This window comes from Pelophylax lessonae (assembly GCF_965119305.1).
Source record: "Pelophylax lessonae genome assembly, chromosome: 8".
NCBI classification, from domain to species: Eukaryota; Metazoa; Chordata; class Amphibia; order Anura; family Ranidae; genus Pelophylax; species Pelophylax lessonae.
Genome location: NC_138775.1, coordinates 210,522,305 through 210,547,637, shown reverse-complemented (window position 1 = coordinate 210,547,637; position 25,333 = coordinate 210,522,305). Strand labels below are relative to the sequence as shown.

Genomic DNA, 25,333 nt, shown 5'->3' with positions numbered 1-25,333 from the left:
AAATCCGTTGCTTAAATATGGTATGGAAGACCAGGCCTCCACATGACCCTTAGGGATGTGGGAGGAGATATCGCCCAAATGGGCGTGGCTACACAATTAATTGCCCAAAACATTACAGATTTCAATTTCAATTTACTATCCCTAGTGCATTCCACAATGGATAGCCTCTGAACTGTCCCAGGTCGCACTTACCTCTTAGAAGAAATACCTTGAAAATTTCTTCTCCAGCACTGCCATCTCAGGTGTGGGCAGCTGAAGCCAGCGCATCCTCTTCTGCGTCCTCTTTCGTGTCCTCTTCGGTCCCACAATGCCCTGCACCAGCCCCGCTCATCACTTCCGGGGCAGGCGCGTCATCACTCCACAGCTTCTGGGCATGCCCAGAAGCTGTTTAGCAGGAAATGACACGCCTGCACCGGAACTGACGAGCGGGGCCGGTGCAAGTGCATTGATTCCTGGGAGCGATGACGTTCAGCTCCCAGGAATCAATGCAAGCAGGAAGTGATGGTGCGGGCGCCGCAGAGGGAGGAAGTGGAAGAAAGGTAAGTATATTTTCTTCAATATCAAGGTAAGTAATAAAAAAAAAAAATCGGGACTATCAATTTTTTAGGTGACACTAAGCAAGTGGATGGCCCAAAGTGGATTTTGAGGCCGGAACTCCGCTTTAAATTTAGCTTGCTTCACTATAATCAGTGTGGCTGTAATTATTGTGCTAGGTAATTTTAGTTGTGCTCGCGGTCACTAGTGCAGCTACCTCTGATTAATTAGGTTGGTTCAGCCGCTGCTAGTCTGATGGCTCCCTCTGCCTTCCAGAGAGCTGTAGAACTCTGGAACAAAGGTGTGGAGCTATGCAGATGAAGTATGAATATTTATGTAGCCCTGGCCAATCCAAGGGAGCAGGGCCCTGAAGGCTGCCGGGAGTCTGCATAAATACTCTGGGACACTGAGCTTTTGGGTTTTTTTCTGCAGAGGATCAGTCCAGCCTGGAGGGCTTCTGCCTTCCAGGGCAATGCTGTCATGTGCTTGCTATTCATGAGGCCTCAAGTGGGGACCTGAGGGCTTAGATGTTGAAGCTACAGATAGCTGACTGAGGGGCTGCCGATTATAAATGGCATATCAGAAATACATGTCCACCACTCTGCCATTGTAAAACATACATTAGTAGTCAAGTGGTTAACCATCCCTATTTAGGCCACTCCTGTTTGATGCAACCTAGCCATGCCCACATTTCCTCTTTTGAGTGTGCCCAAAGATGCCCCTGGTCTTTCACAATTCTAGCATAATTCCTGGGGATATGTCTCTACTGTTAAACTACACAAACCAGTACAGCTGGTTTAATTATAATCAGTATGTTTATTTGGGAAGACACAAGGTGTTAAAGTGGGACAGAGAGAGAGCAGGAATGAAAGCAGATTCCCAATATTGAATTGCAATCAACAATAAGGGCCCATCTGGCAGATATATTGAGTTGCACAAGAAACCCAAAAGTGGTTGTAAACCTCTGAAATGAAAAATGAACAAAGCATATCCCACTATAGTGTGTACTAGCTTCAATCCAAACCACCGAGTGTTGCTTCTGATTAAGTGGACACCACAGAATCTTATGTGCCCTGAATCCCCCCCCCTCCGTCCCCCCAGCACACAGAAGGTGACTGACAGCCTTAGATGTGTATGTTAACCTATGAGTTTGAGTGGGGGTCCTTTCCTTCCACTCAGGTCTCAGATTACACTTAACGCTGTGCTCTAGCTAAGCAGTTTATGATGTAAGATCCCTATCATCTGCCTTCTCCTGCTGGGAAATAGACTGTGATCTGTGTACTTTGAACAGATCTAGAAAAGAAAGGGCTGCAGATAAACAGGTACAAATTATGTAGGAGGATTTGTTTTATCTCTGTGTATCGTCTGAGGCTAGTCTGTTTAGTAAGTATATGTAAGAGTTTACAACCACTTTAGTAAGACTTTTATCAAAGCTATTTTTTCTTTGATAGTACTACTGACCCTTCCTCACTCAGCAAACACAACTATAGTGCACAGGCATATGCAAAAAAATAGAAAATATTCTATTTTTTAAATACACCCATACATAAGAAATACGCCTGTATGTCTATGAAAGACTATGAATGGAGGTCGGGTGGTTGATTGGAAGGTCACCCCCCTCTATTCATACAGTAGATATAATATAAATATATCCTGTCATTTTATCTTGTTTTTTTTTTTTTTTTTTTTAATCCTTAGGTTAGTCTAATATTGTGTCTATTTTTTTGTGCACATACTTCTACACATGTAGACAGCAGAGTTTTTATGATTATTATCATAATGAGTTTTCATTTTTTATATTACCTTTATATTGGAGTTATATTCCAATTGATTTTTCCCTTTATTCTTGTTATAAAAGTTAAGTGTCTCTCTTCTGTTGTACTAAAAAAGCTTGCAGTACAGCTATGGCAAGGATCTCCCCTTGCCCCCCCCCCTACTTTTCCAAGTCTCTAATGTTCACTGTTAAAGTATTTGTAAACCTTTTTATATACCAAGTAAAGTGACCAACCTCAGGTGATACACAGAGATGAAACAAATTATCCTAAATAAGCTTTACTTGTTAATCTGCAGCCATCCCTTCTCTACACCCTTCTAAAACACACGGATCAAAGACTTTTTCTCAGCTCCAGTAGGCAGGGGGTGGGGATCTAATGTCACATAATGCACAGACTAGGGAGTGTTCTCTACATTGTGTGCATCAAAAGAAACACATAGCCTCATAGCCATGGATGGCAAGGATCCCCCCCCCCCCCCCCCGCACACACTTCTCCAAGTCTCTAATCTTCACTGTTAAAGCATTTGTAAATCTTTTTATATACCCAGTAAAATGACAAACCTCAGGTGATACACAGAGATTAAACTGATTATCTTAAATAAGTTGTATTTGTTTATCTGTATCCATCTGTTCTCTACAACCCTTTAAAACACACAGATCAAATACTTTTTCTCAGCTCCAGTAGGCAGGGGGTGGATATCTAATGTCACAGGAGCCAGCAGAATAGAAAGCTGTAAACTGCAAGTGGTTAGGTAAGAATTTTAACAAAGTTTACTGGGGATTGTTTATTGTGCTCAATGTGTTGAGCTAAAAATACTTTAAGGGTTTCAAGCCCATGACATGCGAGTGTGACTAGCTCTCAATGGAGTTGGTTCACCAGAGGTCTGGGGGGGGGGGTGGCGGTCCACATTCCAAAAGGGTCCTGTGCATGTTTGCGCCAGGTTCAGGTGACAATTCAGGCAAAAATTTGAACCTGATTTGCACCTGAGCCAGTGAACAGGAACGCACTGGACCCCATGCTGGGAACAGAGGCCGCATATATGTGAACCCGGCTTAATACTTGTTAGACAGTTCAATCACCCTGGTCAGTCTTTATATACCACACCATTACTGACAGCACCAGGTTCAATTAAGAGGAGACAGCCCTGGAATGTGCTGCAGCGATACTTGCCCCATACAGGAAGTAGCCAGGCGTACATAGGGCTGAGGCCGCTGCTAGACCAGAGCTCTGGTGTGGAGACATGGACGTGAGTGTTACATCTCTGCCTGGTCTGACCACAACTGTGGTGTGGAGAGCTGATAATTTTTTACAGAGCCGCTGGCCCTGGTTACAGAGATTTCATCCATGTACAAAGCTGAGCTTCAAAAAGGTAAATAAAATATGAAATGTGCTTTTTTTATATAAATACACATTGATTTTAAAATTGCACCATATCAAGGCACTCTCTTCTGTTTCTTGTGTTTTGTTACCTTTGAAAACTATTGATAATAATATTGATAATACAGATTTAAGGGCCTATTAATAAAAATAGGCTAAATTGAAGAACTTGCCCATAGTGATTAAAAGTATTATTTGTTTTGCGTTCCTAGAGAATAAAAGCTGAAACCTGACTGGATCAAATGGACAAGATGTCTGTCTGTGGAAAACTTTTAATTAATTACATTTTAATTTAATTTAACTTAATTTAATTACACCAGAAGTGCTTCATTGCCATGGGGAAACGTCCCGATCTGAGCACGTCGTGGCTTCCACATCACTGGTGGCTCAGCGGGAGGTGGGGAACGGGAGACCTAGGAGGAGCAACGTCCAGCTACATATATTGGGGTGTACACACGCCACTCCCTCCAACGCCGCCGCTTAATGCTTCCCACATGGCATGTACTCATGCTGGCTTTGTGATCATTTGTGATCATTTCTGAATCACTTACGTAAGCTTCACACTCCCCATGGCTTTATTCTATCTCTTTTCTGTGTTTTTTTTGGACAATAAAATTTTCATGTAGGTATCTATGAGACCCCTATGGTGATCTTTTTTCTCCGTTTTTTTTTTTCTGTGGTGTCTTCTTAGAGATCAAGGGCACAGGGGAGGTAAGTAACAAATGTTTTCTTTGCAGTGAGCATTTTCTATTTCACATTTATATCAGCAACAGAGTCACTCTAAAATATAATTGCTTACCTTTTTTGCATTTTAAAGGAGAAATATAACCAAAGTTTTTTGGCTATACTTCTCCTTTGGATCACGGGAGTACAGTTGGTTCTGAACTGCTGTGACCCCATTTCAGCTGATGTCACACACCTGGTCCAGGCTCTAAAAAGATCCCAACCATATGATTGTTATCCGGCCAGAATCCTGGACCGGCAGCTGGTTCAGCTTCTCAGCGAGCCACTGAGAGCTTAAGCCGGCCGCTCCCTGCCTCCTCCACAGCCCAGCACCCCAGTGAGCGCTGGAGGGGCAGAGCAGAGACAGGGACTGGCTTTCTGCAGGCTGAAGACCAAGAGCTGAGCAATTAGTGGTGTTTGATCAATCGCTCAGTTCTTGGTCTTAGAGGTGGTGGGTGACAGCTGCAACTAGGATCGGTGCTGCAGCCGCCTAGGTGAGAATGATTTTTTTTTTTTTTTTTAGCCATACTTCTCTTTTAATAAAATAGAATTTGTTCCTGTCTACATTCATGTAAATAAATGTTAACCACTCACCTCAAACTGAATGTACTTTAAGAGTCTGAAATGATCAGCATAAAGCCGGAGGTATTCTAGCACCTTTGAATTGTGCAGATATGCTGGAAAATCATCTGGCATGGGAAAGTCTGAATAACACATCATCTCCTTGGAAGTGTTTGTTACAACCGAGCTATATAGACTTGCTCTTTGGTCTTCCACAGTTTCCTGGATTAAAGCAAAAACATGGCAGAAAAATTACTTTCTAGTAGATATCTTGCTAAGCTATCCATTTTTTACTCCTGTAAGCTGGATTTTGGGTCCCCCTATTCCTGCACAGCCAAGCAACATGCAATTTTCAACTTGCCAGACACAGAAACCAGTCCATGGGCTTGTTTTTGTTGTTTTATTGAGGGTAAACAACTCAGATAGGGATGAGGGGGATAAGGGTTTATGGGATGCCCAAATGGACTTGGTAGAACATCCTGAGGACTAACGTCCTTCACTGTTATACACAAAACTACAGATACTGAATTGTATTACATCCGGAGTGAAACCAGTCTCAGTGATTTAATAACAAGGCCCCTCTTTTCAGCAACTCTATGTCCCCTTAGTGAAACCAGCAAAGTATCCACTGTATGCAGGAGCACTGTCTCCTTCCAATCTCTCTGAATGTGCAAGCCCAGGTAGCTGCTTGGTAAAATGTCTCAGGACAAGGAATTGGCTACTAGCTTGTTGGCACTGTCCCAGAAAAGCTTGCTGGATATTGCATCTGGCAGTTATAACCCTTTTTGGCCCTGGGGGTGTAGAGGTACTCACAAAGTCCCTGGAAATCCTGCTGCTTTCCTCCCTTGCAAGCCAGGGTGCTTCCTAGCAGTGACTGTGGGGAAGTGTAGATCCCTCTGTCCTTCCTCCTTCAATCCTCAGCTCCCAGTTTGGAAGCAAAGCCCCCCTCAGCCTGGGGTCCCCTCCCAGGCCACATATCACAGCTTCCTCACTCCATATTCCACCCGACTCTCCTCTCTGCTGGCAAGGCTCCATGATATTTATAGGCTGACCCAGTCACCCTGCCAGGCCTCCTGCCTGAAGGTTTGGCCAGATTCCCACAACTATGCAAATCAGAGCCTCCTAGCCTCCACCTTCTAGCTTCCAGAAACTTCCCCAAGCTTAGGTACCAGAGGCTTGACCTACAGTAACCCAGACCGATTACCCAGACTTACCCAGACTACAGTGAGTCAGAATACATTTTAATACTCTAGACTGCACAAAAGAGGGTGCTACAGCTATTTGTGAGTACTATAGAATGAACCAATTAGAGTTTCCTAGTGTAGAAGAACGTTCTTCCCCATTCTCCCATGTAGATACAAAGTTTCACCAGGGAACTGAAACATGGGCCACAACCAAATGCTGCACGTTCTTTATGCTCAAAACCTCTGAGTCTTGTAGGTAAGAAATAAATCCATGTGAGTACCTGGAAGTGACCGGTAAAGGAAGGAAATAGGGAGATAGAGGCTGAACACAATTCTATATAAAATAAATCTCTGTCAGTTATCAACACAAAGGACTGGACAGTTATTACAGAGTACTCCGGTACTAATTACACATAACTAATTAGTAGAGCAGTGTAGATAGAAACTAGAGATAATTGTGTTGAGGGGATTTAAACTGAGCCTGCACTTTTCCCATCCAATGCAAAGCAAATAATACGCATATGCTGCTACGATCAAATGCAGAGTGAGGAAAGATAACCCTGTGTAAGCTCAAACTAAAGGCAAATAGATTGTGCACTTTGCAAGTACAGTTGCACTCATTTTCCCTAGGATTGTAAGGACTGGTAATACTCTGGGCTTTTAATCTATGTTTCAGTTTTAAAGTTGGGTTTCATCATAACATTGGTTAAAGCGCAAAACTGGGTTATGTTCACTTGATGCACATGGATATGAGAGTGTAAAGTGTAGGCAGCTAACAGAGAAGAATTGAGGAAATGGTATTTATTATTGTACAGTAGCTCTCAAAGTAATTGGTTAAATGTGGTGAAGCTTCACTTTGTAAAAAATACCCAATCAGGTGCACGACAAAAAAACAGCATTTTTGCTTGCACATTGCTTGACTACATGGTATGACCAAAGTATATACTTTTACCAGCTATTGAAGGACAGTTTAGAAGAACCAGAAGCCAGCCAGCACCCATGTTAAGTATGGCTCCTGGCATTGTACATAGGGGTATGTTTTTTAAAATGCTCAGATTACCCATTTACCACTAATTACCTGTATAGGATGCAAGGCAAATTAAGTTTGGCTTGCTCTGTAATCATAGCAGCAGAGATTGATTGCCTTGGTCTGTCTATGGCCCCACAGACTGTGGATTTGATTGTTTCCCCCTGCCTATGTGTTGAACCTTCCAAAAGTTAGGGCAGGAAATTCAAATGGCCTGCATGAATATTTACAATGCTTTGGCCAGTCCCTGGGAAGGTGTGCTTAGTAGGTGGTCAGAGAAGTGGTAAATAGCCTGGAGCCTTTACATACTGGGTCTTTTTTCTCTGTGAGAGTAATGATTGGTGAGCTTCATTGGGCAGCTTGCCCCTGGAGTACCTCTGGACTGGAGGCTGGACTACTCTCCAAGGGCTGCACCAATGAACTGATCCTGTTTCCAAGATTTGTAGAGCCTTTTTTTCTGTGCTGCAATTAAATTCATGGTCCCCAGCCATGAATATAAAGACTGTTCCTTTCTACCCACACTTGTACTACACACTACCTAGTGGTTCCCATCTATAAAGAACCAGACAGTTCTAGTTTGCCGCTACTTGTGCTAAAAACTACCTCATGGGCCCTAGCTGTAAGAAACAGACTGTGATGCTGTTACTGAGCAGGAAGTGTCCTCTGCCAACTGTTTTGAACATTTTGGAGTATCCCATACTAAGCAATACTTGGAGCAATAAATACTAAAAAGACATCCCCTAGACTGTTACATGAGTTGGAATGAATGGCATATTGCTGTGTGACCAGTTGCCTCTGCACTGCTTTGAGAAAGAACCAGTTAAATAACAGTGGTCCTGGCAGGGATAGCACTATACCCGCAGATAAATGCCCAGATACTGAAAGTACTGAGAGAGAGGAGGAGCTAAGAGTTGGAAGAAGACGGTAGGGCATCTGACATATAATACTAGCCAAACAGGGTAATAAAATTGCTTTGTGTAAGTGTGAGACTAAATACCAAGTAAATCCAGCCACTTCGGACTGAACTAAGGTTTAGCGGGAAGTGGTGATTTGCTTTATTGGGTAACCCAATTTTTTAAAGAGAACTGGTAATATGGTCCAAAGGACAATTTATCAGTTAACTCTTGGTTTCAATACTGATAGTGGAAGCTACTGGTGGTATCCATTGGGAACCCAACCTTTATTGTGGGTAGGGCATATAGGGCCCCCTGAGACACCAATAACCACTGTGGTAATGTGATTATTCTTTTAACCACTTGCCGACTGCCGCCCGACTATATACGGCGGCTGTCAGCCCCTCCCAGGCAAAGTGACGTACCGGTACGTCACTAGCCTGGGAGCGAATAGGGGGCGAGTGCGCGCCGCCGGGGCGTGCTCCCACCCCCACTCGTTCCCGAAGAAGCCGGCGCGTGTGGCCGGTGGACCCGATGTCCTCAGGCGACTCGCGATCGTCGGGTAGAGAGGAAGAAAGTCAGGCGGCTAATGTAAACAAAGCCGCCTGTCATTCTCCCCTGTGTAAAAGCACAGATCACTCGGTCCTACTATGTAGGACCGTTGATCTGTGCTGTTACACACACAGCAACAGCCAATGACAGTTAGAAACACGCCCCTAGGGACACACTTAACCCCTCCCTCTCCAATAAAGTTAACCCCTTCCCTCCCAGTGTCGTTTTTACAGTAACAGTGCATATGTATAGCACTGATTACTGTAGTAATGTCACTGGTACCCCCAAAAGTGTAAAAAATGTCAGTCAAGGGTCCGATCTGTCCGCCGCAATGTCGCAGTACCGCAAAAAAAATCACAGATCGCCGCCATTACTTGTTAAAAAAAAAAAACAACAAAAATGACAAAAATCTTTCCCTTAGTTAGTAAACGCAATAACTTTTGCGCAAACCAATCAAAATACACTTATCGTGATTTTTTTTTTACCAAACATATGTAGCAAAAAACAAATTGGCCAAAAATGTAAAAAAAATTAGATTTTTACATTTTTGGGGGGGGGGGGGAATTTCATATAAAAAAATGTGAAAAATATTGTTATTTTTGCAAAATTGTCGCTCTTTTTTTGTTTATAGCGCATGATCAAAAAATCGATCAAATACCACCAAAATAAAGCTCTGTTTGTGGGAAAAAAAGGACGTCAAATTCATTTAGGTACAGCATCGCACGACCGCGCAATTGTCTGTTAAAATCACGCAGTGCCGAATCACAAAATACCCCCTGGTCAGGAAGGGGGTAAAATCTTCCGGGGCTTAAGTGGTTAACATAAAGGCTCACGCACATGTAACCTGGACTGTAGTTGATAACTGCTCTGGAACATCTTTCTTTGTTGCTGCTGTTTTATCATTCTGCATACAAGTTAAACTGAATAATTATTAATGCAAAAGTTCACCAGCCATCTTTAAGGAGACCACTTTGCAATGTTCATCCATAGAGTGTCTTCAGTGCAGGGGGCAGACATCTTGGCAAAAAGTGAGTACACCCCTCATATTTTTGTAAATATTTTATTATATCTTTTCATGTGACTACACTGAAGAAATTATACTTTGCTACAATGTAAAGTAGTGAGTATACAGATTGTATAACAGTGTAGATTGCTGTCCCCTCAAAATAACTCAACACACAGCAATTAATGTCTAAACCGCTGGCAACAAAAGTGAGTACACCCCTAAATTAAAATGTCCAAATCGGGCCCAAAGTGTCAATATTTTCTGTGGCCATCATTTTCTGAGCACTGCCTTAACCCTCATGGGCATGGAGTTCACCAGAGCTTCACAGGTTGCCACTGGAGTCCTCTTCCACTCCTCCATGACGACATCACGGAGCTGGTGGATGTTAGAGACCTTGTTCTCCTCCACCTTCCGTTTAAGGATGCCCCACAGATGTTCAATAGGGTTTAGGTCTGGAGACATGCTTGGCCAGTCCATTACCTTTACCCTCAGCTTCTTTAGCAAGGCAGTGGTCATTTTGGAGGTGTGTTTGGGGTCGTTATGTTGGAATACTGCTCTGCTTCAGTATGTCACAGTACATGTTGGCATTCATGGTTCCCTCAATGAACTGTAGCTCCCCAGTGCTGGCAGCACTCGTGCAGCCCCAGACCCTGACACTCCAACCACCTTTCTTGACTGTAGGCAAGACATATTTGTCTTTGTACTCCTCCCTTGGTTGCTGCCACACACGCTTGACACCATTTGAACCAAAGAAGTTTATCTTGGTCTCATCAGACCACAGGACATGGTTCCACTAATTCATGTCCTTAGTCTGCTTGTCTTCAGCAAACTGTTTGCGGGCTTTCTTGTGCATCATCTTTAGAAGAGGCTTCTTTCTGGGACGACAGCCATGCAGACCAATTTGATGCAGTGTGTGGCGTATGGTCTGAGCACTGACAGGCTTACATCTCAACCCCTTAAACCTCTGCAGCAATGCTGGCAGCACTCATACGTCTACTTCCCATGGACAGCCTCTGGAAATGTTGCTGAGCAAGTGCACTCAACTTCTTTGGTCTACCATGGCGAGGCCTGTTCTGAGTGGAACCTGTCCTGTTAAAACTGCTGTATGGTCTTGGCCACCATGATGCAGCTCAGTTTCAGGGTCTTGGCAATATTCTTATAGCCTGGGCCATATATAAAGCAACGATTCTTTTTTTTCACATTTTCAGAGAGTTCTTTGCCATGAGGTGCCATGTTGACCTTCCAGTGACCAGTATGAGAGAGAGTGAGAGAGATAACACCAAATTGTAACACTAATGAGTCACATGACACCGGGGAGGGAAAATGGCTAATTGGGCCCAATTTGAACATTTTTACTTAGGGGTGTACTCACTTTTGTTGCCAGCCGTTTAGACATTAATGGCTGTGTGTTGAGTTATTTTGAGGGGACAGCAAATTTACACTGTTATACAAGCTGTACACCCACTACTTTACATTGTAGAAAAGTGTCATTTCTTCAGTGTTGTAACAGGAAAAGGTATAATAAAATATTTAAAAAAACTTTTGTGAGATACTGTACGTCGCACAAATGTTACATGCGAACACTAAATGGGCAAGATTTTTCTGCAAGCAGGATCCTGCAGATTTTGGCTATGTCTATATAAATGAGCACTAGCATCATGAGGCCCTGGCAGTAAGTGCTTTTTTGCCTGCAGTACTGTGGCATATCTGGCCCAAGTAACTTGGTTTACTTATGAAACAGCACTTTATGGACATTGTGGACCATACAATATTAAACAAAAAGAGCCAGGACCCAATTTTTTTTTTCTAACTTCATTTTGGACCATTGTGAAGGACCACTATTTGATAAAGAGTTTCTACTTACTGTGAAAATATCTCCCCTTAAATGGAAATGAAATATTGTACTCACAATGGGCCAAACATAGTGAACCATAAGTCATGTCATTCTAAGGTAGCAAAGAGAACCTCTATATTTGTTCTTAACATGTTGGTATTTCAAAGGGCATCTGATATAACAGTGCCAGCAGTTTACTCTGGAATAAAGTCTGCCAGAGATTCTTTTTGAAATTCTGATAATATTTAAACTTATGAGTTCATATCAAAGTCTGATCCAGCTGGCACACTGAGCAAGTGACAATTATAACATCAAAGCTACTTACTGTGTATCTCCATAAGCCACCAATGTCATGACTTTTTTCAAAGCAAATTGGTTCATGACCTTGTTCTAGGCAACTTTTGATAGCTGTCAGTCCACTGCAGCCAGCGCCAATTACAACCACTCTTTTAACCATGGTGCCCTTGAAAAAATGCATTAAATTCCACAAAGTTAGTATGGCTGAATTTTTATGAGGTTGACGTACTTAAGGCCAATAAACTGTGCCCTTTACAAGTGCAGTTTCACTCATTTTCCATAGAGCTTAGTGATTATGTTTAAACTCTGGTTTAAATATAATAACGCTGGTTTCCATCATCCGATCATGTGCAAGAAAAAATTATGTTTTTTTCCTTGCACCTGATTGGGTATTCTTTACAAAGTGAAGCTTCAACAAAATCATTAAGCTTTGGGGAAAATAAGTGCAACTGCACTTGCACAGTACACAGTCAATTTGCCTTTAGTAAATCAACCCCAATATGTCACATTAACATTAGTATACTGCCAGTTTCAAAAGATCATAAAATTGATTGGAAGGGATGTTTTTTTTTTATATACTGCTCCTTCCATCAACTTTAAATAGCTAAAAAAATTAGCCAAAGTTTGCAATGTCTAAGAATATTGTAACCTGCTCGCAATAAAAATAAAAGGAGAAAAACGTAGAAAAAAGATTAATTGCCTGATTACCAAGAGTTTCACACATATTCTTTTTTTTAATATAAAAAATAAATTAAAGAGTACATTTTAATATTGCTTTGCTCAGCATCGTGAAGACAGTATTTAGGAAAAAATAACTTTAATTAAAGCAATTATTTAGGAATAAGAATGTTAAAGTGATACTAATGTCTAGTTTATTTTTAGTTAAAAATAACAAACATGTCATACTTACCTCCTCTGTGAAGTGCTTTTGCACAGAGCAGTCCAGATCATTCTCTTCAAGGGTCCCTCTTCGACGCTCCTGGCCCCTCCTTCCTGTTGAGTGTCCCCACAGCAAGAAGCTGTCTCAGCCAATGAGGGGGGGGAGTCCCGGGCAGCCGAGGCACTCCTGCAACATCGTTGGATCTAGATGGACCTCAGATAAGTATCAGGGGGCCGAGGGGGGCTCCTGCAGCACAGAAGGCTTTTTATCTTAATGCATGGAATGCACTTTAATTATGGTGGACAAGGCCCCAGCTTCTAAAACAATTGGTTCACCCCAATCCCCTCTACCCCCCCTTTTTCCTCCCCCCCTTACACCCCCCCTCCACTTACCAGATTCCCCTCTACTAGTTATGTTTTATCATATTGGCTTACTCTGTATTGCCTGGGTGCGTTCCCCCCTATATTTGACTGTACTACCACTGTCAATTTGTACTTGTTTATTCTGGTTTTGTTTTTGTATGTTAAAAATTACAATTAACATTTTCTCAAAAGAAAAAAGTTGGTGACCAGAATCGAACATGCATGCGTATACATAATTGTGCATGGGCATGTTTACACAAGTAGCCATGATACAGCCCCCAGGCACCTGTGTACTTGAGGCCTTTCTTATTGCATTTGTTATTTTGAAATGCCAGTATGAAGGAAAAGTAGAGGCAAAAAAAGCATATGTGGGTTTGATCAATACATTTTTTGCATTTTAATTCTTAAAATTCATAATCTGCAAAACAGGAGCATCCTTTACATATATAATGTTAAACGGTGTCTCTTTTTCTAATCTCAGAAAGTTGGAAGGCTTGTGTAATGGTTTGGGGGGGGGGTTGAATTTGATCCCTTAAGCCAAAGACTTAGGGTGACAAAACATGCTTTGATTTTTTTCTTTATCCAAACGATATGCAATCGGATCCACAAAAAAATTGAATAGCCATAACTTCCATTCCAATCATTTACACTGAATTTTTATTAGATTCAATTAAACTGAGTCAATCAACTAGGGAGGATAGTTATTGACTGTTTTGAATCAGTCGGCAGCACGAAGATATGTATCCCAGCAACCCTTGCGAATCTCCGAGTGACAAAATCTCACATTATTACACCGGCACCAGCTGTACTCGGATGTAATGCATTGAGTCTGTGCTCCGCCCCGCCTCCTCTCAGTGAGCTCTATGGGATGTAATGCTTTCAGTTTGTGCTCACTGAGAGGAGGCGGGGCGGAGGCGGAGCGGAGCATGGACTCAAAGCAATACATCCCGTAGAGCTCACTGAGAGGAGGCGGGGCGGAGCACGGACTCAATGCAATACATCCGAGTACAGCTGGTGCCGGTGTAATAATGCGAGATTTCGTCACTAGGCAATTCGCAAGGGCTGCTGGGATACATCCCAGCAGCCCTTGAGAATCGCCGAGTGACGTAATCGCCTATAGGCGGCCGGACCCGGAAGTGCGGATGAATAAAGAAGAAAAAAAGGTATTTCCTTGCAAAAAAAAATAAAAAAAATAAAAAATAGTTTCCATTGGTAAAAGTATTCTTAAAGTGGATTACATACATCTAAACTTATTAAAATGGGTGGAACTCCACTTTAAGATCACACATTATAACAGCATCTTAACTATTGATCGAAATCCACTTCCCTGTGTGTGTGGCACATTGATTGAATGGGTTGTAAACTATAGATCAATTATTCTGATCACAAGAGATTGTTAAAAAAATAAATGTATTATTTATCGAAGTGTGTATCGCTACCATAATACCCTACTAATTTAAACGTTTTTAACGTCTTTAAACTTGAAATAATATTGTTGGATTCTGCTACCACAGACGTCTTGTGATAGATTTATCACAGAGAATTGGTCTATATGTTCTTGTTTGTTCCTAGTAATTGTGTTGTTTTTCACTATGATCTGCCAGTGCTGAATAAAGACTAAAGTTTTGCAAAAATCACAATAAAAAAAAAAATCCTTTTTATAACACTCCATAAAAGGCTGAACATTGTACTAATAGCTAAAACACTACATAGAAACAAAACATTTGTAAAACAAAGAATATTTTTGGTAAGACAATGGCTTACCTCTGTTTCCACCTTGTTTGAGCTGTGCTGATCACACAATGACCTCCTTTTACCTTGAGCAAAATATCACTTTGCTTGTTAGTTGGGCGCTCTCTTGCACCATCTACGGCACAAAGTGTGAAATTCAATTTAGAATGTTTAATATTGCTGCAGCTCAATTGCAAAAAAATAAAGAGCACTTCATTCTGTCATTTATTTTTTCATCCATAAAGGAAGGCTAAGCTCCCTTTTTTCAGAAAATAGCCTATGCAGTCAAGGGGCCACAGTAGATATTGGAAACCTGAGCAGCTTTGCAAAACCTTTATTCGTTTTATTGTCAGACCTGTAGGCTGTTTGGCCCCCTTCGGAAGCCTGGCTGAAAAACTTCCTGGTTAGCAATTCCCATGTCCTGACATGCTACACAGCTTTTTTATTACCTACTGATGCCCTTTGACTACATAGACTTCTATCTGAAAAAGGGTAACTTAGTCCTTAAAATTGAAACATCTAAACTCATGTGATTTAGGTGAAAAATTAATCTGATAGCACAAATTATCCTGTTTTAAACTAAACTTATCCAAATCGCTAGGACATAAACATTGTGGTACCTTTATATTCCATATTCATCAGCTGTTTCATGTTACTTCTTTGTACAAAATATGATGTCTAAGCAGGCTAACCGAACAAAGGAAGGAGAATACCCCCTAATGGACACTGGACTGCGCTTGTGACAATTAGACGAGTTGGGGTGAAGGCGAGGTACTGAGGCAGAGAAGTAATTTAAACTGCATCACTGGAAGTATATATCTCCGGAACCCCAAATTTAAAAAATAATAGTAAATGGTAAAACGTAGGCAGCCAATGAAGTTACACCCTCCACATAAACAACACCACACATGTCAGGTGAACTCCCCACATACATAACCACCCCAACCATACACTGCCATTTGGTCTCACATACAGTCATGACAACACATGCATCAAGCTATCAAATACCCCCCCCCCCTGTCCCCCACCCACACAGACTGGCACACAGACTGACAAAGAATGAATGTTCACAAACACAACAAATACCTACGCCCAGTCAACCTCAACCTACTAAAACCCCAACCACCACCCCCCCTCTTTTCCCTTAACCTTCGCCCCCAACCTAATTGGACCAACCTCAACAAACTCACCCAATATGGTACAACAACCAACCATACAACACATCCGTTCAACAAAGGACATACACCCCCCCCCCGCCCCTTATAATCAAAGGTAACAGAAATGCCTAACATACCCCTGACTCATGCTAACCTCCATGGCTGCCACACAACATAAAAACCCAGCAGAGTCCCAAGGACAGGACCAACCCATAATGCTGGGCAATACTAAACACCAAAGGAGGTGATCACTAACCCAAGTGTGGGGAACCAGGCCCCATCACGTTTCCAACACTACATAATACCCCACCTAAAGGGAACCCCCCTCCCTTGCTGGGCAAAGATTCAGCAATGAGACACCAGCGACTACAGGCAGAAAAATGTCACCTCTTGCATCCAGCCTCATTGCACATTTGTAGGTAGCCACCTGTAGGAGCCGCATCAGGCGCCCGATCCCGCTGGTTACCTTTGATTGCGCAGTCCCACCAGATGTGACAGGGTCATAACCTGGCCCACTACATCACATCTAGTGCGGGCGCCATACTATTGCGCATGTGCACGGCCCAGCATGGATTCCACATACAACAGCATTGCAGAGCCACCCAGAGCCACGTAACAGCACCACTCCCGGCTGCATAGTGAACTACAGCCGGATCAGAACGGCTCGGGGGAAAATGGAAAGTTCCCATCCCGGCTTGGCACCCGAGTGCCCATCAAAGAAAACCCCAGTCATCATGCACGCATGAATATCCCATATCTTCCAGGGGCATAGTGGATAGTATAAACAATACATACTTAAGTAACCATAACAACATTCTTTTAGGTTAATACTGAATATATAAACAAAGCATTACATGTATGGAGCTTGCGCCAGAGAGGAAGGTCAATACATAACAGAATATTGTTTTTTTTATGACATGATGGCTAATTTCTATAGAAATGGCTTAAAGGACATGGCTGTATTTAACCCTCGTGGGGAAGTGCCTGTAAATTGTATATTCATTTTGCCTCTTGTTTTAATATTTGGTTGTCAAAATCACCCCCTCTGATTTTGAGGGATTTTTTCAAGGACAAAAAAGGAACTTACTTTTGGGTCATAGCTATGCTTCAGACCTACATATTTACCAGTGGGTGTATAGAGGAGCCCCACATCAATGCAATAAAGGTGATCCTGTGTACGTCGCCCAAATGTCTTTTTTAATTTCCCAATGTAGAATGATCCACAAATACAATTAGCAATTTAAACCACTCTCACCATCTGACAGTCTGCGAAAAATTTAGATTTAAAGATACCTCATCTCGGAAAGTTGGAGGGTAGCTCCTTCTTTAAATCATGGGCACTAATCACATCCCCCACACTGGTAAGTGCTTATCCCCCCCCCCCCATAGCTCCCTCCAAAACATCTGAAGATAAATAATGGCTATGAGCTATCTCTTTAGATCTATGGTATACTAACTCTGGGCGACTGTGAACATATTTCGAAATTACATTGTCCTCTGTGAGGAAATGCCAATTGCGACTAAGTATTTCCCTGACCTGTTCATGATGGGCATTGAATCTTGTGATAACTTTAGTAGTATCCATTGTCTTACGAGTTTTTGGTGCGAAGATCAATTGTTCCTTTTGGTGCAGTTTTGCTTTTCGGTATTCTTTTTTTAGCATTTTTTTTGCTGTACCCTTGAGCCATTCGGCGGTTCAGTAGGGCCTTTACCTCTAATTCAAATTCTTCTTCCCTGACACAGTTCCTCCATAGCCTAAGGTATTGGCTATAGGGGATACTACGTACCAGGGGACGAAGATGGGCACTAGTAGAGTGTAATATTGTGTTTCCAGCAGTTTCCTTGTGATATAAAGTGGTATACAAAGATCCATCTGGATTCAGAAAAAGTCTGATATCCAAAAAGAGAATACAACGTGTGTCAAATTGCATTATACATTCTAGATTAAACTGGTTGTTAGCTAGAAAGACATTGTAAATTGTGTAAGTTCAAATGGGGTCCCCGTTCAGACAACCAGCACATCGTCGATGTAACGACGATGTAACGACACCACAAAAAAATGTGGTTTACCGACACAGCGTCGTCCAAGAAGAGGGACCTTTCCCACAGCATGTCCCCATCCCAATCCCCTGCACCTGGAGGTATGTGGTCCCATTGAAAACAAAAAAGTTGGATTTGAGGATGTGGTCCAACAATTTGATCACAAAATCTGCCAATGCCCAACTCGACCGATCCTGTTCTCGAAGGAAAGTGAAAAAAAACTTCCACTCCTTTTTTATGGGGTATACTTGAATACAAAGCTTTGATATTGATAGCTACTAATAGTGCTCCTTCTGGTACAGTTAAGCCTTCCACAACCTTCAAAAGTTCCAATGTGTCTCCTGGGAGGAAAAAACGATTTAAAATATCTTGGGATAAATTTAACACTGTCCCCAAAGAACCTATACCACGCAAACTAGGTCCAACTACTGAATGAAGTTAAAATGGTAATTAAAAAGATAGCAACAAGACCACTATCTTAGGTAGGACGAATAAACATGGTAAAGATGGTGATAGTGCCAAAAATCCTCTATAAATTTCAGATGTTACCAATATATCTACCGCAGACTTATTTTAAAATACAATGATCACAAGATTTATATGGCAGAATAAGAAACCAAGAATGCAATTTTCAACACTAAATAAAGGGAAAACACAAGGGGGTTTATAAAGTTGCACCGGATATTAAAAGGTATTATGATGCTGTAGTGTTGGCACGAATGGCGGAATGGACAAAAACAAAAAGTGAAAAATAATGGGTAAAAATACACTGAGCACATACATGGTTAAGTAAAAATACACAATACAAAATACACATGGTTAAGTAAAAATATCTGGGTACCACAAAAATATAGAATATTAGATGGGGATACACATGAACTGACTAAGAATTTGTTTAGGGTTTGGGACTTAATTTACAAACAAATTAAATGGGAATATAATTCACCTTTAATTTCACTCACAGGGACAAATTATTTTTCACCTGGCAATGGGGCATAGTTTGGAGAGTGGATAATAGATAAAAACACACAGATTAAGGATATAATGAAAAAAGGAAAGATATGCTCATACCAAGAATTGAACCACAAAAAGGAATTAATGATATTGAATGAATGGCGGTATTCTCAGTTAAGACATTTTGTGACATTACCTCAGCCAATTAGATCAGAGAAAGATCTTTCTCTATTTGAACGCCTGTGTAATTCGCAGAACATTGTATCTCATAGACTTATAAAATACTTATGGATAATGCAGAGCCGAGAGTACCACCATTCATCAATAAATGGGAAAAGGAGTTGGGGTCACGTTTGGAGGAGCAACAAATAAATAAAGTACTGAGAGCGATCCACAGCACAGTAGTGGATATAAACACAGTAGAGATGAACTATAAATGTTTAGCTAGGTGGTATATAACACCCATTAAAGTACAAAAATATCAGCCAGAGAAATCCATTGTGTTGAAGAGGATGTAACTCGGAGGGTACTATGGCGCACATATTGTGGGAGTGCCCAAAGACACGGGACTACTGGCAGAAGGTGAGGCAATATATAGGGGAAATCACGGACATGAACATGGCAGAAGACCCATGGGTCTGCCTGTTCCATAATACAAAAAATACATTAAAACAATATAAGAACACTTTAGTACCTTACCAAATAAATGCAGCAAAAGGGGCAATACCAAAAAAGTGGTTAGACTCCGAAAGTCCTACGATGAAGGAATGGTTCAAAAGAATAGAATATATTTTTAAAATTTAATATTTGAGCAGTAGTAGAGAAGATCAAATGGAGAAAATCTCCAATGTATGGGAAAGACGGGCAGAACTTAGGAACGAGGAAATGTGCGGAAATATGGAGTGAATAGGATAGGAGGGAAGAGGGGAGAGAAGAGGAGAAATAGAGAGAAGAGAAGGAGAAAAGGTATAAAATGGCAAAATATGGGGAAAGGAGAGGGGGGGGGTTGGGAAATTTGTGTATGGATGTTTGAATATAAGATATATGTATTGTTTTATTTTTTGTTTGTACTTGGAAAAATAAATAAAGGAAAAGAAAAAAAAAAAAAAAGCTTATGTTCTTTTATTTTAACGGGGCGATTGGCTGTCCAGTAAGCTGCCAAATCACTTTTCAGTAGTGAAAAAGACAAAATCCTAAGCCCCCAACCACTGCCCACTGCTACCCACAGTGGTTCCCATTCCTCCAGGGAGCCCAAGACTGCAGTTAACAGACCAGACAAGAAGTGAAGGAACATCTATTCCCCAGTAGAGCATGTTGGCACTTCTGGTTTCAGTGCTATACTGTACTATGACCAGGGAAGCAGCTATTCAAGCATGACCTGTGCTTGATTAGCTGCAGTGAATGGCAAGGGAGACACTGGGGGTCTAATAGACCCCTGATGTCTCCACGAAGAATACCTATCACCTGGCAATGCTATCACATAGGGGGCTTGTTTGCCCTCTGTGACAGCAACAACATTAAAGGGTAACTCCACTTTCATGGGACAAAAAAATAGCATAGCGGAAAAAGGAACTTTTCAATCTGCTATGCTGTAATAATCTCAACACAAGTGTCCATCCCAGCCATAGTTGGGGCAACTGGGTATGCAGGGCAGCAACAGCATAGGCAGCAGCTACTGCTGGTTACTGGGGGCAACAGCACTTGGTTACAGCACACAGTCACAAATAGGTAGAGCACATAAGTCCATTTCCCTGTTTTTAACCCCTGTATTTGTCCTAAAACAAAGTGAAGTTTTCTGGCTCGATAAATCCTCTATATGCCAGACGAGCCCCCAAATGTAAAGTACCCCACGTAGGAGCCGCTGGTGAAATGGGATCCCCCACCCTATACTGCCAGGCACACCGAATCTTCACAGACACACTTGAGACAGGAAACAGTCCAGCAACTTTGTTTTTGTATTTTATTTTTGAGGGTTTTGAACTTGGATGGGCATGGGGTACTTATGGGATGCCCACTTGACTGGAACAAACTCTTCACAAACAACTTCCCTATATACAGTCTTTGTACACTCCTTCATCCTCCAGCGCTCACTTGCTTGCAGAACAAAAATCACAGTCTCAGCTGGATTACTGATAGCAGGTCTGACAAAGGCAACAGTCAGATACGCAAAGGCCCTTTACAGGCAGGGACCGCAGGCCCCTTAGGTTGTGTAGCAAAAGTCAGTGTCCAGCCTCCATCCCTGTGGCTAGTGATCCCAGCACCACTTTTTTTGGCCCTGCCAGCCCCTCTGGCTGCAGCTGCCCCTTTCCTAGCTCTCCCAGCTACTTCCCACATTCCTGCCAGACTGCACACTCACCAGCCCTCTTGGCTAACTTTTCCAGGAGATTTCCTGGACGTGCTGACTCTCTCCAGCTGTCCTCACACCTGCTCCCGTGCATCCAGGACAGGACTCCTCCATGTATTTTGAGAGGATCCCTCGAGAACCCAAGCCCCAGGCCTGAGGTCACCTTCCCAGACTAGGGGGCACCCTCAAGGACCTCCGACAGCCTCCTCAGAACTCCATCTCCGATCTTCCACCTTACACCGCACTGCCCCTGCTGGCTTGACTCTGAGTATTAAAGAGAGGCTTACCCCCTGAAAGCCCATTTGCTTGGGATTGGCTGGGGCCCTTCTTAATACTCCAGGCAGCTCCTCCTAACCTCCCTCCCATGCTTCTGGAAACTTCTCTGAAGTCCCAGCAAGTAGGGGGAGGTACCAAAGGTGCTGTCTGATGAGTCATTCACCCTCCCTTGATCGGATCACTCACCCTGACCCAGATTAAACACATACTTGGCTGCCAGCCAAACCTAACAATTTACCTACACTACAGAAAAAACCTATGAACACTTCTAGTACTCTACTCTAGAGGTAGCCACATGTGTATTGTGTTTGCATACACCATTTCAGTGCCATTTACACCATATGTTTTCATAGTTGTTTTTTTTGTCACAGCAATTTAGTAGATAATATTTCATATTTGGTTTAAATGTGGTTCCAGCCAAAACTGTCCTATAAGAATGTACAGTAATACCTTGGTTTGCGAGTAACCTGGTTTACAAGCGTTTTGAAAGGCGAGCAACATTTATTTTAATATGCGAGTGCCATCTTGATATACGAGCAGTTTAGTACAGTACAAGCATGCCATCCCCTCTGTTACATACCAATTATGTGTCCATGCCCTTTACTGTACATAAAAGATGCTGATTTCTACTGTTTCGGAGCATCTCCCGGCGTTTATGTGAATCCTCGTCTCTCTGCTCGCCACGGCGGGTGGGGCCGATCACTCCCGCTGACATCATCCGGGGAGGAGAGAAGCAGAGAGCCAAGGAGTCACGCGAGCACCAGGAGACGCTCTGGTACAGTAGACATCAGCATCTTTATATACAGTACAGACACACAATGTTATTTAACAGAGGGGATGGCATGCTTATACTGTATAGTAATGTAATTTATATATGATATCTTTATGTATACCAATAAATGGTTGTGGAACGAATCATCTGAGTTTCCATTATTTTTATATGAAAACTTGCTTTGATATACGAGTGTTTTGGATTACAAGCATGCTGCTGGAACGAATTATGCTCGCAAACCAAGGTATTACTGTATATGTGGGGGTTTTGGGAGGTGTTGGTATGGGGCGCTACCACCTTGCACAGCGAATTTCTTCGTTGTATGTGATCCAAAGATGAAAGTGCACAGTGCTTATTGGTGAGCAGGTATTGTGCAAATATTATTAAAATCTTAAATGTGCAATATAGTGCAGATATAAAATTAAAAATATAAAAACGGTAATTATCGTGTATCAATTGGATTGTACCGTGTATGTATCACTCATCGGATGTAAACAATCATATAGTGACCAGTGCAAGAAAGTGCTAAGTGCAATTAAGTGATTTGAACAATAAATACTTTATTGTGGCCTCCTTTGAAAGAGGAAACTGACATCCGTGGTGAATATTACAAAACACTATGCAGTTTAAAGTGAGAGAGTAAAAAACGCCTGTTGCGCGTGTTAAGAGTGAGAAGTGCTAATACCGTGGGTAAAGCACTTACCAAAGTCCTCTCCCTTCTCACTCTAATATACTGTGTCTCCCTTCTCCTGATGCCTGTGAGAGCTGGTTGTTCCGTACATATAGTTGCGCTTGCATCTAGGGAGTCAGTATACAAAAGACCAAGAGAGCTTCCATTGCGTAGTATAGTACAACATTGAGGGAAGAAATTAGCATCGACTCACTGTTAGGAAGTTCACCGTCAGCTTGTTTGGTGTGTCTCCAGTGTTCGGCCGCGCGGTACTTCCGCGTTCCACCGGCTGGAGCCACCTAACCGGAAGTGACGTATGACGCTGCTTTGCCGCTCTACGCGTTTCATCACTGCGACGTCATCTGGGGCGGTACTAGGCTACGTACTCCCGGAGCTTATATAGACCTGCGTATCCTAGCGACCATTGTGTGTACCTCCGCCATCTTGGTACCCTCACGCGAGTCATACCGGCGGCCATCTTGGTATCTTTGGATATAATGGTCCACAAATGCCGGATACCAGGTTTTTGTTTACATCACGTGAACTTCCTTATACAGCGGTCCCCACATATTAAATGCATACATCTCATAAACATAAAGTGACAGTAATTAGTGAATCTTAATCATCTCTCAGCACTTTATGGCACGTTTCTAAGATTCACTAATTACTGTCACTTTATGTTTATGAGATGTATGCATTTAATATGTGGGGACCGCTGTATAAGGAAGTTCACGTGATGTAAACAAAAACCTGGTATCCGGCATTTGTGGACCATTATATCCAAAGATACCAAGATGGCCGCCGGTATGACTCGCGTGAGGGTACCAAGATGGCGGAGGTACACACAATGGTCGCTAGGATACGCAGGTCTATATAAGCTCCGGGAGTACGTAGCCTAGTACCGCCCCAGATGACGTTGCAGTGACAAAACGCGTAGAGCGGCAAAGCAGCGTCATACGTCACTTCCGGTTAGGTGGCTCCGGCCGGTGGAACGCGGAAGTACCGCGCGGCCGAACACTGGAGACACACCAAACAAGCTGACGGTGAACTTCCTAACAGTGGGTCGATGCTAATTTCTTCCCTCAATGTTGTACTATACTACGCAATGGAAGCTCTCTTGGTCTTTTGTATACTGACTCCCTAGATGCAAGCGCAACTATATGTACGGAACAACCAGCTCTCACAGGCATCAGGAGAAGGGAGACACAGTATATTAGAGTGAGAAGGGAGAGGACTTTGGTAAGTGCTTTACCCACGGTATTAGCACTTCTCACTCTTAACACGCGCAACAGGCGTTTTTTACTCTCTCACTTTACACTGCATAGTGTTTTGTAATATTCACCACGGATGTCAGTTTCCTCTTTCAAAGGAGGCCACAATAAAGTATTTATTGTTCAAATCACTTAATTGCACTTAGCACTTTCTTGCACTGGTCACTATATGATTGTTTACATCCGATGAGTGATACATACACGGTACAATCCAATTGATACACGATAATTACCGTTTTTATATTTTTAATTTTTAATTTTATATCTGCACTATATTGCACATTTAAGATTTTAATAATATTTGCACAATACCTGCTCACCAATAAGCACTGTGCACTTTCATCTTTGGATCACATACAACGAAGAAATTTGCTGTGCAAGGTGGTAGCGCCCCATACCAACACCTCCCAAAACCCCCACATTTCTTTACCCTTGTGGTAAGTTGGAGGCAGCATAACCATCTGATCCCCACACTCTGCATTTAAAACTGTTGGTTCAGTGCTTGTGTTGCTATCCATAGCGCGGGTGCACCCCAAACCTCTTTTTTATTACTGTATATGTGTTTACGTTTTTTTAGGCATGTTAGTGTAACCATGCGCTTGGCTAGAGACAGAGAGCAATTTGGGATATGGTGCTCTCTGTGCTCCCAATGGACTTCAGCTGAATGGGTTAACACTACCTTTCCTCCATTCACCAGGGGGAGCTGACATGCAGAAGGAGCTATAGAAACGTGATGGTTGGCAGCAATGAATCATAGGAGATGAAGTATGGGAAAAAATCTTTACTATGGCAGTCTTTGGACCATTGGACTATAATTCCCAATGCGAGTCACATGTAAAGGGAAAGAAAATTGTATTTTGTCAAGCTAAATACAGAGAAAATTTCTCTCTGCTGTAAGGAGACCAAGGTGTGTGCATTACTGCTCCTGTATACACATCAACCTACCACAAGCCTGCAGCCATGTGCTGAAGACCGGAGTTGCTCTAGGCACATGCAGAAGTTATCTAAAATCTGAACAGTGAGACCCTATGTTGCTGTATCAGTGAGACTGGTGAGCAGATGCTGCCACCATCAACCTGTTGCTTCTAGCAGAGACCAAGCACACAGGGACTG

General features: G+C 42.4%; 1 protein-coding gene across 1 annotated transcript in view; it reads right to left on the bottom strand.

Moving 5' to 3' along the window:
• LOC309562224 (uncharacterized protein) overlaps nt 1–25,333 on the bottom strand; it is a 121,428-nt gene that overhangs the window by 35,624 nt on the left and 60,471 nt on the right. Inside the window, exons 11-13 of the mRNA XM_082266349.1 lie at nt 14,770–14,822; nt 11,792–11,929; nt 5,004–5,192 (exon numbers count right to left, since the gene is read on the bottom strand). Coding sequence (XP_082122475.1) covers nt 5,004–5,192; nt 11,792–11,929; nt 14,770–14,822 — 380 coding nt within the window. The remainder of the gene's footprint in view (nt 1–5,003; nt 5,193–11,791; nt 11,930–14,769; nt 14,823–25,333) is intronic.